We start from the raw sequence: 13376 nt of genomic DNA, 5'->3' as shown, positions 1-13376 counted from the left end.
CCGGTGCCTCGTCGACGAGCTCCACGACGCTGTAGTGGCTGTGGGATAGTTGGACACACAATTCGAGATTGTCCTAGTAAATAGCTATCATTTCATATATTAATTTAGTCATCTCTGATGGTGTTGGTAGTTGTAAGCGTCGAATTAGATGGGGGTGCGGAAGAAAACGGACCGCTCGGTGGTTGAAAACTGTTGAAAACTAGAGATGCCTATTAAGCCACAAAAAGATGTTATAACACCTAGTTATGCTCAAAGTGCAATATCTAGGACGTTCTCACGTTGACAAAAACGTTATAGGATCTTAACTTCTGTAGTTTGCTCCATGGTCATGCTGCATGCCCGTTTATATTTTTGTCAGATTTCTGTCGAATTCTTGAAATTGAGTAATAATATGGGTAGCAGGTTGTCGCTCTGGAATGCACATCATAGTTATATGGCCTCTGCAAGTGAACATTAGCCTCTAAGACGATATTTCAACGACCAAGCCACCATAATCCCCTAATAGTGAGGCAACAATACTGACCTTAGCTTCTCAGTCTCCGGCCGTTAGCCGGTATCAGTGAAGAAAGGCGAAGTGGGTCATCTCCATCGGTGACGTAGAATTTTCGCCGAAACATTATTAATCCTTTTCGCCTTTTCTCCAATCTCCAACACCAACTTTCTTCCCCGTGGAAAATCTCCAATGATTTCATATATTTAGCTTTGGGATCTTCAAACAAACTTTTAGCATTTCAATTTGAGTTGACACCCCCGGATATTTCATCCCGCGTTCTTTCCTGCATCACCCACAGATTATAAAGATTAGCACACCTATACACATCACACAATGACTACAATTCCGCAGTGGAGCTCCCCTCTGAAGGGTTTGGATTCCTTGAAGCTTTCGGAGGGGCCGGCACCGACACCAGGAAAGGGTGAAGTGCTTGTTGAGATTCGCGCCGTGTCTTTGAACTACCGCGATGTTGAAGGTAGATTGCCTGATCCCTCTTTCTCTTCAAACACATATCCACCACTATCACTGTATGATTAAAAATTGGTTAAACTAACGATCAAAGTCTGCAACGGCGAATACACTCATCACAAGGCCGTCGGCCAGCAGGAAACCGTCCCCTGCTCCGACATGTGCGGTGTGATCACGCAGCTCGGCGAGGGTGTCAGCGAGTGGAAGGTCGGTGATCGCGTCCTCTCAACTTTCCTCCCCGAGCACCAGACCGGCCAGGTTACGGAGAAGGAACTCTCCCGGGGTATGGGCTTGCCTCTGCCCGGTGTCTTGACCACGCATCGCGTGTTTCCCGCCTACGGAATTGTCCGCGCCCCGAGCTACATGAGTGACGAGGAGGCTAGCACTCTACCTATTGCTAGCGTCACGGCGTGGATGTCTATCAATGGAATGAGGCCAATGGGCCAAAACGGTGGTAATGGCGAATTTATCGTTCTTCAGGGCACCGGAGGTGTTGCGATCGCTGGGTTGCAGATCGGAAAGGCTTCCGGAGCGAAGGGTGCGCTTTGATAACTCTCTCTATCAACACGCCTGAACTTGGTTTTCGCTAATACTAACGCAAACAACAGTCATTATCACATCCTCCTCGGATGCGAAGCTCGAGCAGGCCAAGGCCCTCGGTGCAGACTACGTGATCAACTACCGCACGCAACCCAACTGGGAAGAGGAAGTGATGCGCGTGACGAACAACCACGGTGCCGATATCATTCTCGAGACCGGTGGCGCCCAGACCCTTAAGAAGAGCTTCGACTCCATCGCCTTCGGTGGACTGATCGACTGCATTGGCTACGTGTCTGGAAAGGTCGATGCACCGGAGGACCGTACGAACGTAAACTTGTTGGCGCTGCGACGAAACGTGACGATCAAGGGCATTATCAATGGTCCGAAGGACCGATTCGAGGAGATGGTGGGCTTCTATGAGAAACATCAGATCAAGCCTGTTGTGAACCGGGTGTTCGGGTTCAAGGAGGCGGATCAGGCTTTCAAGTTTTTGGCTAGTGGGTCTCACTTTGGAAAGGTGGTTATCAAGGTGGCTTAGATATGCACATATATTTTGATATAATGTTATAGATGGCTGTGGTTGGAGGATTATTCCAGGGGGCTTTAGAGAATCACAAGCCCTCCAGAACAGCAAGTCAGCTGTAAACGCCGTTGTAGAAGCTCACTTGTTATGCATCAGTCGATTGCGGTCTGAGACAACCAGAAAGTAGCATCATCTGGTTCATATTATATCATCTGGTAATATGTTGCATACGGGGAGCTAGTTTAAGATAACCGATCTAGCCTGATCCCTGACAAAAATATACTTTCACTCTCGTCTTCTTGGCTTAACTAGAGCAGAAGACCATGTGTACTGTACGTGAAGAACTGTCGTTGGTGGCCAGCTATCTTGCCAGGGCGAAAAATTGCTTATCTATTGATTGCTCAGGATTTTCACAACAAACCTACTGGGTTCGACTTTTGATCTTCACTCCGGTCCTCAGTCTTGGTATCTGCTGTGTTTACCATCGAAACACGTGACCTTACTATCTGGCTTGTCGCGGGATTGGAGAAGCTGTTGTACTTAAGCAGCATCGGAAATAATCCACTTGATGGTAGTCAGCTACTACCTTCTATAGGGTGGACAGTCATCGGGCATGATTGGCACTTATATATAGCATTCAGGGGAACGTTTGAAGGGCAAGATAGAATTGTGAGAAGCTATACCGGCCCTATCCTAGGTTCCGAGCTAACACTTTTAGTATATTGATGGCCCTCTCGAAGGCGTGACGGCTAGCACGAGGACCTACTACGGGATCTTTAAAATAATAGACCTGGTTCGGAAGGTCTGTGATTGTGCCGAAAACAGATACTGGCCCTGGCTACGTGATGAGGTTCCGGAAGCTTTACAAAATGCTGAGCATTGATATCAATATATGGCTAGGTCTCCAAGGATGAGTGATAACGAATTATGACATGACGTTTAACAAATAAACCAAGTATTCCCCTTCTTTTCCTTTACCCTATGTGATATTATCGAAACCACTTTTGTATGCAATTTAAGGTATGCCAGCATTTGGAGTCGGCAAAAAACAGAACCCCCACTTCAGTACTCAGTAGCCATTACCTCCACGTGGAGAGCCAAAACAGGGGGACGAAACCTCCGACGCATTTGATGGTGTTAAACAATAGTATTTTGCATCTAGCCCTAAGCCTTAGTAACGTTTGTTAACGGTAGTTAGTAGTTAGTCGAGTAGCGGAGACGGAGTGCCAAGAGCCCGCTCCCGCCCGGACTCCACGGCATGTGCAGCTCCGCGCCTTCCACACAGCCTGAGCTCTCCTTCCTCACGAACGCTTCGCACCATACCATACATGACGAATTTCATCACTAGAAACAGCTGAAATATCTCACCTGTAGTTGATCATCATGGAGACTCCGGATCGCCGCGATTGCCGGGGTGCCGATTCAACAGCGAATTCGGTGGGGCCTGACGATTCAGACTTGGATGAGGAGCCGGCCAGGGGCTCCGAGTACCAGGCTATTTGTGACGAGATATTAGCCCCAAAGCAAGCCGTGAGCCCTGATTTCGAGCATTACTTTGTGGATGATTTATGCTAATGAGGACTTAGTGCAACCGCTGTCGGCGGCGCAAGGTACGTCACTCATGTCTGCAGACAGACAGGGCTCATAGTTGATCAGATACGATGTAATCGCGCCAAACCATGTTCAAACTGTGTTCGCTACAGGTCAGAATGTATTTATCCGAGCATAGCGCATCACAGGGAAAAGCGACAGCGCATAAATGTGTCAGCACAGTAGTGAGCTACCTGACCCGCTCTACAAATTGCCTTCATGAACGAAATTGATTTGTCGACAGTGAACAAAAGATCGATCAAATATTCAAGATACTGGATGAAATGAAGGGAAATATTGATAATCTGTCACAACTGTCAACGACGTCTACACGAATTGCCCAAGAATCGAGTTCAGAAGCCCACCTGAATTCTAATGGTGATTATCATGACACAACATATTCTGATGGCGAGCTAGAAGACGAGCCTTCTTTTTTGAACCATGCTCTATTTGCAAGTCAGATCCTGAATGGTCATATCTCGGAGTCCAGTTGTTCAAATGACCTGGTCCGGAAGATGGCGTCGTCTTTAGATAGATTGCGCGAAGTTGTTTATTCCCAAAAACGACAAAAGGCCACGCTGCAAACCCTTTATCCGCATTCAAAGACTATTGTGCTTGGGAGTGACTTCAATGATCTTCCGATCCCGCCTGTTGAGATCAGTCTGGAGTGCTTGCAAAGAGCCAAAGGTAGCGTCATCGGTAGTAACCAATGGGTGATACGAGCTAACAAGAAGAGAATACCCCAGAAAGCCAACATGTACAGTTCTTTTGGCTGAGCGAATTCGTCTCCCTGTCTCAGTTCACTGAATACCTGGTCAAAGTTTACTCACCCGGGCCTAACTCCAACACTGATCTGATTATTGTTCTCGGTGGCATGTTTTGGCTTTTTTGTGAATGCGCTCTGGAGGCCACTAATAAAAAAACACGGGAAGAGTATTGGAATCAGGCCGCAGTTTGCCGAGAGACTTTGGAGACCATCTTATATCATCTACCGTTTCACGCCTCGGTTGGTTTCGACTCTGCTCTAGCCATGAGTGTCGCGGTATAGCTCCAAACCATTGTATTTGAAAGTCAGGGTACGATCTGACATTACCTCAGGCATCTTATTGTTTTCGATCCGGCAAGCTATCGGCAGCCTGGGGTTTTCTTGTTAACGCAGTGCATCTCTGCCAAACCCTAGGTTTTCATAATCCGCATGTCTTGCGCATTGATTGCCAAGAGTTCAGACAGCGCAAAGCAAAATTATTGTGGAGTGTCTATACTCTAGAGCGAACTCTTTCATTTCATTTCGGCAGGCCATCTACTTTCAACGACAATGATATTGCCTTGCCTCGGTTGGACATCTCTCCAGATGAAACGATGGACTCACCGTTCAATATTACACTCACTAAACACATCCATATAGCAGCCATTAGAGGGAGGGTATATAATGAGATCTATAGTCTCAGGGCTCTGTACCAACCAATTAACATAAGAGCCTCTCGCGCAAGGAGCCTTGCTAGTGAGTTAGTCAGTATCGTGGAGCATGAGGACGAGTTTGAGGTAAGTTGATACCTCTTGATCTAACTATCCGAACCCACTATGCAATTATCATTTTGACACGGGCACCTTTTACATTTCCAGAATTGACACTTTTTTAGAGAAGATACAATGAAGCCAGACGTCGCGCGTTAGGATCAACCCTACACGAGCTTTTTCTTCGGGCTGCCAGGATCAGTGAATTGTCGCTTTTGACGCTATTATATCGTGGCATACCACCTGAAAATCCATCCAATGCAGCCTTCTGCGACGAGTGTTTCGCTGCTGCCAGAGCTGCGTTAGAGGAACATCAACGCAGCGTATCCATAATCACTAGCGCTCATGTAAAAGGACATCCGCTTGACCTCTATGTAAATTGGTACGTGCGTCCTATCTAGAACACGTCATTAGTTAAACCTGTCCTGGTTTGCCTTTGACTCATGCACTTGCTAAGCATACCATACCAGGTCCTTCCTTCTGTTTCCGTTTTTTCCTTTCATAGTTCACTTCTGCCATGCAGTTCAGACATGTGAACAAAGAGACCTCCATCTACTCAAAAGCGTCGTCGAAACCCTTGAATCGATATCCGAGTCAGCATTCTACCAGACCTGTAGCAAGCAGATCCGCCTTTTTCGGGCTCTATATGATATCGCGGAGAATTATACTGAGTTTAAAACCAGTGAATCTGAGCAACAGATAGCTAACAGTGATTTGAACACAATGCTGACCACTATGGGTGCTCCGATTCTTCCCCAATCGTCAGCGTCTCTTGCACATTCAATTGATACAGCAGCTATTGATGGGGCTCCTACATCTGGGATAGATAACCCTGCTTTGCACAACTGGAGTTCGGGGTTCGAATATACTTCAGGAGGGCCATCTACTGCGGGTGTGGATGAAATGGGCCTGGAACTGGGAAGTTGGTTTCAAGGGAGCCACGAAATGCTTCGGCTATTGGATGATAGCTGCTTTTGACAGTATAACATATATTTTCCCTTGAGTAGCAAATACCAACAAGATAATACCATTAAACCCAAGGAAAAAAAGTATGATTTGCGAGAAGTAAGGATCCGGTTCTTGCGGCCTGGCGGAGCGCCAAGACACCGCCTCCGCCCAATGATTGCGTGCGGACAGCGGAGCCCTCAAGCCCGCCCTCCGCCCATCATCCCTCAGCTTGTACCTAGTAATTGGGATTTGATTTATCCTATATCGTGGGTATTTAAAGGTACTATTATCCCCGTTGTCTCGTGCTACCCTATCATTCTCTTGCACCCATTTCCTGCATTCTCCCCTTCCCGTGAGCAGAATTCCCCACTTCTCAAATAACTTTGACACTTGCCATACCAGGTCCAGTCCAGCATTGACACAAAAAAAGCAACTATGAAGTACCGTGGCGTCGTCTACGATGTCGGACTAAAGTTCGAGGAGAGCAAGTATTCGGTCGAGCCGTTCGATCCTGCTCAGGTAGAATACGACATGCGAATCATTGCCAACCAGCTGCACGCTAATGCAGTGCGACTCGAGGGAGAGGAGATCACCCGACTGGAAACGGCTGCACGCGCTGCTCATTCGGTGGGTCTAACTGTGTTTTTCAATCCCTGGAAGATGAATGAGGGCGTCGAAGGGACCCGCGCCTATTTTCAAAAGGCCGCACAGGCGGCCGAACGATTATGTCAAGAAGGGCTTGATTTGGTCTTCGTGGCTGGCTGCGAGTATACGATCTTTAGCAAGGGGATCTTTCCTGGCGACTCGTTCTATGAACGAGCAATGTGGCTTGGTGCTCAGTTGACGAGCGGTAATATTTCGGATGATATCCCTCCAGCCGTGCGAGGCAAGTCCGTCGAGCTGAATAAAGTATTGCGCTCTTTCGCGGAAGTTATTCGCGCCGAATTTGGGGGACTGTTGACATATTCATCTGGCACCTGGGAGTTGGTAGACTGGGACATCTTCGACATAGTGGGTATCGACTATTATCGGCGAGGCGAGACCGAGGAAAAGTATGTATCAGGACTCGAGCGTTACAGGTGCGATAAGCCCCTTGCGGTTATGGAGCTCGGGTGCTGCGCCTACGAGGGAGCTGCTAAACGAGGAGACGGTGGTTTCATGCTTCTGAAACGTACGAATCCGGATGGTAGCGGCGTGTTTGAAGACGATGTCGTCCCGACCAGGAGCGAGCGTGAGCAGGCCGATTATCTAAGCATACAGCTCGGTCTTCTTGCTGCTGTGGACGTCCACGCGGCTTTCGTCTTTGTCTTTGCGTTTCCGTGCATGCCAACAGGGGAAGGGTGCCGGGATCTTGATATGATGTCTTTCTCGTTGGTCAAACATTTTCCTGCTGAGGATTCGAGGTCGAAGGGTATGCCTCCATGGGCGCCGAAGGAATCGTTTCACAGGGTCGCTGAGGTCTTTCGCTCTATGCTTGAGTCCGATCCACAGTCGCTTACTGTATCTTGAATAAATTGATCCAATCAGTTAATCATACGATTGCTCCGTATCTCCACCTAATTCCTCTCGTCGCTATCGGAACAATAATTCATACGATTCTAGTGAAGATAGTATACTATCATATAAGACTATATACAACAAGAAAAATATCACATTCTTAAACTCTGACGAATAGACACTGAATAGAGTATTATCGATTAGAAGATCTAGATTGACATTCTCAAACCGAGACACTCCTACACAGCTACTTCGCATTCAAATCATCATTCCCATTCAAATCATCATTCCCATTCAAATCATCATTCCCATTCAAATCCTCCTTCAACTGCTGATCACCCACGACCACAGGCTGGCACTCCTGCAAGACAAACACCATCCTCGCCCACTCCGTCTTGCTCAGATTTCGCCACTCATGCATAGTAGCCCTCTGCACCGCAATATCCCCCCTCTTCAACAACCTCCTATCCCCCGAATCCAACAACATCTCAATCTCGCCCTCCAGCACAACCCCATAATCCAGGCTCTGTGTCCGGTGCATCACTCCGGGACTTGCTGGCGCAAAGTCCACTACTCGACAGACTGTTCCGCCCGGGTTGACAAGTCCTAGGGACTCTGAGTCCATGACCTCTTGGTTTTTGACGAGGTCGGTGTCATTGTTTAAGTTTGCGGGGAATTCGGAGGTCGTGTACGCGACGCTGAAACCGATGCTCTTTTCACGGAGGGAGATCCATGAGGCGGGTGATTCGGATTGGATGGTTGCTTCGCCGGAGGGGTTGTGGGTTGTGATGTAGCGGGTGAAGTTAGGGAGAGGGGAGGGTTGACCGGGTTCTATTTGGTATTTGGTTTTGATGTCGGTCATTTTGGTAGGAGGTTGTGGTTAATTAGGGGTGGAATGGAGAGGGAGTCGTGGATTGAGGCACGGGAGATATTGTGGAGGTGAAGTTGGACAAAGATATGTGTTTGTCTCCCACCACGTCACATGCGGGGTGAGTTGGCATAAATAGAGGGGTTCTACTTGATGATTAGTTATCATTCATGATTTGTTATGCATTGGTTGAACCCTAATTCTAATCATATTCTAGGCTGGGGCCAAATAATGTCGGTGTGATTCTAAACCTTGGGACAACCCAACCACAGAGTTAGGGTTATAGAGAACATGTCAACATTCACGTGTCTTCAGGCTATCATAACCCATGAAGCTAATACTATCTGTGAGAATGTAAATAAAGAGGTGAATCTGACTCTCAGAGAGAATTCCAAAATGATCGACAATTTAGTGTGGAGCTTATTTTGCCAATATAATTGGACGGAGCAGCTGTGGGTGACGGTGGAAAGACCATGGTTGTGCGTCGTCTTTGGTTTAGAAAGTGTACCCTTGACTGCCGCCTTAAGTTATCAATTTGACTGAACTAAACCATGTCCTGCTGGTTCGATGCATAAATTACTATCCTCAGCGCGTACAAAGCATTGAAAACAGCACCCTAGGCTACCAGATTTTGTTCACGAGATGCTCATCTACTACCTGCCTTAACACGTTCCTCATGTTTTTCTTTTTCCAAAATGCCTCAAACCAATACGTAGAACCCAAGATTGATTTTATTAGCCTTATTGAGCGACGTGACAGCCAAAGATGTCGAAGAATAGACAAAATAAATCATGTTCCATGTAAAGTGTAACTCCCAATAGTTTGTTATTTCACAGATTTTGGAACAGTTCATATTTATATGTGAGCTTGCAGACTCTCTCTGGAACTTAAATCGCCAAACTACAGTCCAAAACGCTGTGTAATTTGTGGAAATATTAGATCTAGCTTTTCTTAGCAGGTTTTGGGATAGGAATACTTATTGTATCCCTATATTCAATGGTTATTGGTCGGTCTTGAGAGAAGCAAGGCACGGAAAATTCTTAATTCTTCTGCTGAAAGGGGATGACATCCCTTGATTGATTTCAAACTTCATCTTTCTTCATATAGACATCGAAAGCCAGCAGCGTTGATTATATCTCATGATCACACCTTATGACGCCTATCTTATCGCCCTCATCATGAATGACTCAACCCAGCAGATTCGCGGTCATATTATTCGCCAAATCCGAGTGGTTCTTTCGAGTTTCGACGAGACATCGGTTCAGACACGATGCGAATACTCGGAGATACCCCGAACAGCGTTCTTGATCCTAAGGACTATTTCGAATCTATACGTCTATTTCCCTCAGAAGTCCAGGATTGTCTTCATGAATATTGTGCCAACAACAAAGCTTGTTTCGTCGCTATCAATATCTACCGTGGAAAGCACTCCTATTTTGTGGTCGACCTCAATAATACCGCTTATAACAACCAAACTGCTCGTGAATGCAAAAAATTAATACCTGTCTTATGTCCTTCGCCACTCGAAGAGACAACCCATAATTTTCAGGAAGTGAGAGCTGGATAGACCGATCGCCGAAACTTTCGCACAAAGGCCATCTATGGAGGGATATCTCGGGCCTAGACCTAATGATTGGCGATTCGAAAGCCTGGGACAGCTCAACAGCTGTTATTAGAACTAAGAGGAACGTAATACGGATAAATAATGTTTCATGTCCCTTTAATCTAATATAATTTGTAGAGCCATCAGTGCTTGTGATGTTAATAGCATGGTTGTTCCGACTCTCAGGGAAATCATAAGGTGATCGACGATTTAGTGTGGAGCGTATTGTGCCGAACAGTAGATCAGAGCACTGCTTCCTACTGCGTTCGTACGAAGTAAATATCCTTTCAATGCAATAACGAGATATCCTGATCCAATAAATGACATACTATAAGTTCAACTGTGGACGTATCAACTCGGGCTTTTTTCTCCAAATAAGACTTATACGACACAATCTTCTTCCCTATTCTACCTCAACAATCAACCTAGTACTCCCTCCCCACTGATCTACACACCTCACCTCCACCAAAAAAGACGTGCTCCGGACCCACAGTTATACCATAGCTAACATATGATTTCAAGCACTCTAAAGAGATAGTAATAGCATCATCGTCCCCAAAAGCTCGCAATCAGGCACATCCGTCCCTAGTATTTGTCAATGCACCCGCACGCGTCATAACATGCCTCCCAATCTAGTAGCATACACCTCATCTGTCAGTCCCCAGCGCTGATCATCTATTAAGATGAAGCTTACAACAGGAATGCTTCGCATAGTGCCGTTTCGACGTCGATCCCCCCCGGCTTGAAGTAGGGGATGGGGTATTCTGCGCGGGTGAATAGGTGAGTTGTGATTGTGTGGGGGGATGGTGTTATTGGTGATCTTATCTAGACTTTTGATCTACTTTATGTCGGTGTATGGGGTGGTTAAGAGGGGAAGAGAGGGTGTATATATATCTGTGGTTTTCGGGAGAAGCAGAGAGAGAAAACAGAATACTTGCAGCCGAGTTACCCCGTTAAAGAATATGAAAACAGGCATTCTTCTAGGTAGCATCCTTACCTGCCTCTCGGCCGCAGCCGAGGCAGCCAAACAACCAAATATCCTTTTCATTCTCACAGATGACCAGGGAAAGTATATCGGGGGGTTGGAACATATGCCTAAACTTCAGGTATGAGAGTACCGCCTTCTTCATATCCATCTTATATTTCCTCCGATGAGTCTTTAAAACCAAGTCACCCACTGATCCGCAAATTCATCTTCCAGCAAACCCTCGTCCAAAAAGGAACCACCTACACAAAATATTACTGCTCTATCGCCCTCTGCTGTCCCTCCCGAGCAAATCTCTGGACCGGTCGCATGCCCCACAACACAAACATCACCGACGTCGGACTTCCCTATGGCGGATATCCCAAGATCGTGTCTGCCGGCTGGAACGACAATTACCTACCCCTGTGGATGCAAGACGCAGGCTATGATACTTACTACGTCGGCAAACTGTGGAACTCGCATACAGAGGAGAATTATAACGCGCCGTATGCGCGTGGATTCAACGGCTCGGAGTTCTTGCTCGACCCGTGGACGTATAGATACTATCATGCGCGGATGACGCGGAACGGGGAGAAACCGGTGAAGTATGATGGGAAGTATTCGACTGATGTGATCAAGAACAAAGCATTAGGATTTTTGGATGACGCCTTGAAAGAGGAAAAGACGAGACCGTTCATGTTGACGGTTGCGCCGAACGCGCCGCATTCGAATGGGAGTCATGATCCTGGGCGAGGCACGACGTGGTTCGGCGAGCCGGAGTATGCGCCGCGACATGCGGGGCTGTTTAAAGATTACAAGATCCCGAGAGATGATAGCTTTAATAAGGTCATTCAGGGAGCGGTTGGGTGGACGGCTGAGTTGTCTGAGTTGAGTCAGAAAGAGGTTGATTATATTGATGAGTTTCAGCGGTGTCGGTTGCGGGCGCTCCAGGCTGTCGATGAACTCATTGCGGAGTTGATCGAGAAGTTGGATAAAGCTGGGGAGTTGGATAATACGTATATCTTCTTTTCGACGGATAATGGGTATCATATTGGACAGCATGCTATGCAGCCGGGGAAGAATTGTGGATATGGTATGACCATGTCTTTCATGACTTTTATTCATGCTACGAATACTAACCGCGACAGAAACTGATATCAACGTCCCCTTAATCGTCCGAGGCCCAGGGATCCCCGAAGATGCTACTCTAGATGCCGTGACTAGCCATACTGATCTGGCGCCTACATTCTTATCGCTTGCGGGCTCCTCCAGACCTGGTCTCGATGGAAAGCGCATCCCCACAACGCTCGATGCCGGCAAGGCAGACAACAAGACCGAGCATGTTGCCATTGAATACTGGGGACGGGTAAGTCTTCCCTATCAATGTCGTGTCATGAATCACCGCATTGGGGTAATTTGCTAACAATTAAAAACCAGGCTATCCCTGAAGGAATCTATGGCCACTACAGCGACAGAGGCGAACAGCCCGGCAACGGCTACCGCAACAACACATACAAGGCTGTACGTCTTGTATCTGAAGACTACAGCGTCTACTACGCCGTATGGTGTACGAACGAGCAGGAGTTCTACGATCTGAAGGTCTGTCATGAAATGCTCTCCATTTCCCCAGTTTAGCAAATGGTCAACTCCAACCCTAACCAACACTGACACTATCACAACTATGTTTCTGTAGAACGACCCCCACCAAACAACCAACCTCGCCTCAAAAGACACAAAATCTAACTCAACTACCATTGCCTCTCGTCCACTCCCTCAAATCCTCTCCCGTCTAGATACCCTCATGCTCGTCCTGAAATCCTGCACTGAGGACTCTTGCCGCTACCCCTGGCGTCATCTGCACCCGGCCGGGGAGGTCAATAGTCTGGCAGATGCGCTGGATGAAGGATTCGATAAGTTCTATGCAAGCCAGCCGAAAGTGGCGTTCTCTGAATGTAATCTGGGATATCATACGTGGGCGGAAGGACCGCAGGAGTTTAATATCTTTGGGCAGGGAGGTGGGACTGAAAAGAGAGGATGGGGATTGTTTGGCTTCGAGTGGGTTTGAGGGACCTTTCTTGACTGATTTGGTGGAGCGGAGGTTTGTTGGGGTATGGAAGTGATGGACTATAGATAATGACAGCGACATGGCTGTATTGCCTACTCAATCGGAGTGAAATGCTTGCATTCTCTATGAAAAGGGGTTGAGCGCTATCTAACTGAGATATGTGGGTTTGCCAAGCCGCCATATAGGGAAGGCGGACTGCGGCGGCAGTATCGCCAACACACCCCCCCCATGGCGGCGAAGGCGCTCGTTCGATCGATTCAACGTCCAACTCCTTCAAGAACGCAATAAAATAAAACAAATTC

At 47.2% G+C, this 13376-nt stretch overlaps 4 protein-coding genes across 4 annotated transcripts; 3 read left to right on the top strand and 1 right to left on the bottom strand.

Moving 5' to 3' along the window:
- Window positions 1-826: 826 nt before the first annotated feature.
- KD926_000781 (zinc-dependent alcohol dehydrogenase family protein) lies at window positions 827-2039 on the top strand (the record flags this gene model as incomplete). Its single annotated transcript, XM_053104596.1, has 3 exons — window positions 827-968; window positions 1056-1499; window positions 1570-2039. The coding sequence occupies 3 exons, from the start codon at window positions 827-829 to the stop codon at window positions 2037-2039; spliced, it is 1056 nt and encodes a 351-aa protein (XP_052952114.1).
- Window positions 2040-3407: 1368 nt separating this feature from the next.
- KD926_000780 (uncharacterized protein) lies at window positions 3408-7586 on the top strand (the record flags this gene model as incomplete). The annotated part of the gene is made up of 8 exons (XM_053104595.1): window positions 3408-3554; window positions 3611-3634; window positions 3887-4301; window positions 4361-4656; window positions 4713-5156; window positions 5255-5511; window positions 5600-6023; window positions 6480-7586. 8 exons carry the CDS (start codon window positions 3408-3410, stop codon window positions 7584-7586), a joined length of 3114 nt encoding a protein of 1037 aa, XP_052952113.1.
- Window positions 7587-7821: 235 nt separating this feature from the next.
- KD926_000779 (cupin domain-containing protein) lies at window positions 7822-8436 on the bottom strand (the record flags this gene model as incomplete). Its single annotated transcript, XM_053104594.1, has 1 exon — window positions 7822-8436. The coding sequence occupies one exon, from the start codon at window positions 8434-8436 to the stop codon at window positions 7822-7824; it is 615 nt and encodes a 204-aa protein (XP_052952112.1).
- Window positions 8437-11339: 2903 nt separating this feature from the next.
- KD926_000778 (sulfatase family protein) lies at window positions 11340-13074 on the top strand (the record flags this gene model as incomplete). Its single annotated transcript, XM_053104593.1, has 4 exons — window positions 11340-12102; window positions 12158-12375; window positions 12447-12608; window positions 12703-13074. The coding sequence occupies 4 exons, from the start codon at window positions 11340-11342 to the stop codon at window positions 13072-13074; spliced, it is 1515 nt and encodes a 504-aa protein (XP_052952111.1).
- Between the last annotated feature and the right edge of the window lie 302 nt (window positions 13075-13376).

The sequence above is a fragment of the Aspergillus affinis genome, assembly GCF_023601865.1.
Source record: "Aspergillus affinis strain CMG 70 chromosome Unknown NODE_116_length_112947_cov_90_404359, whole genome shotgun sequence".
NCBI lineage: Eukaryota > Fungi > Ascomycota > Eurotiomycetes > Eurotiales > Aspergillaceae > Aspergillus > Aspergillus affinis.
The sequence above is the reverse complement of the archived record's forward strand: the minus strand, read 5'-3'. Positions and strand labels throughout refer to the sequence as shown.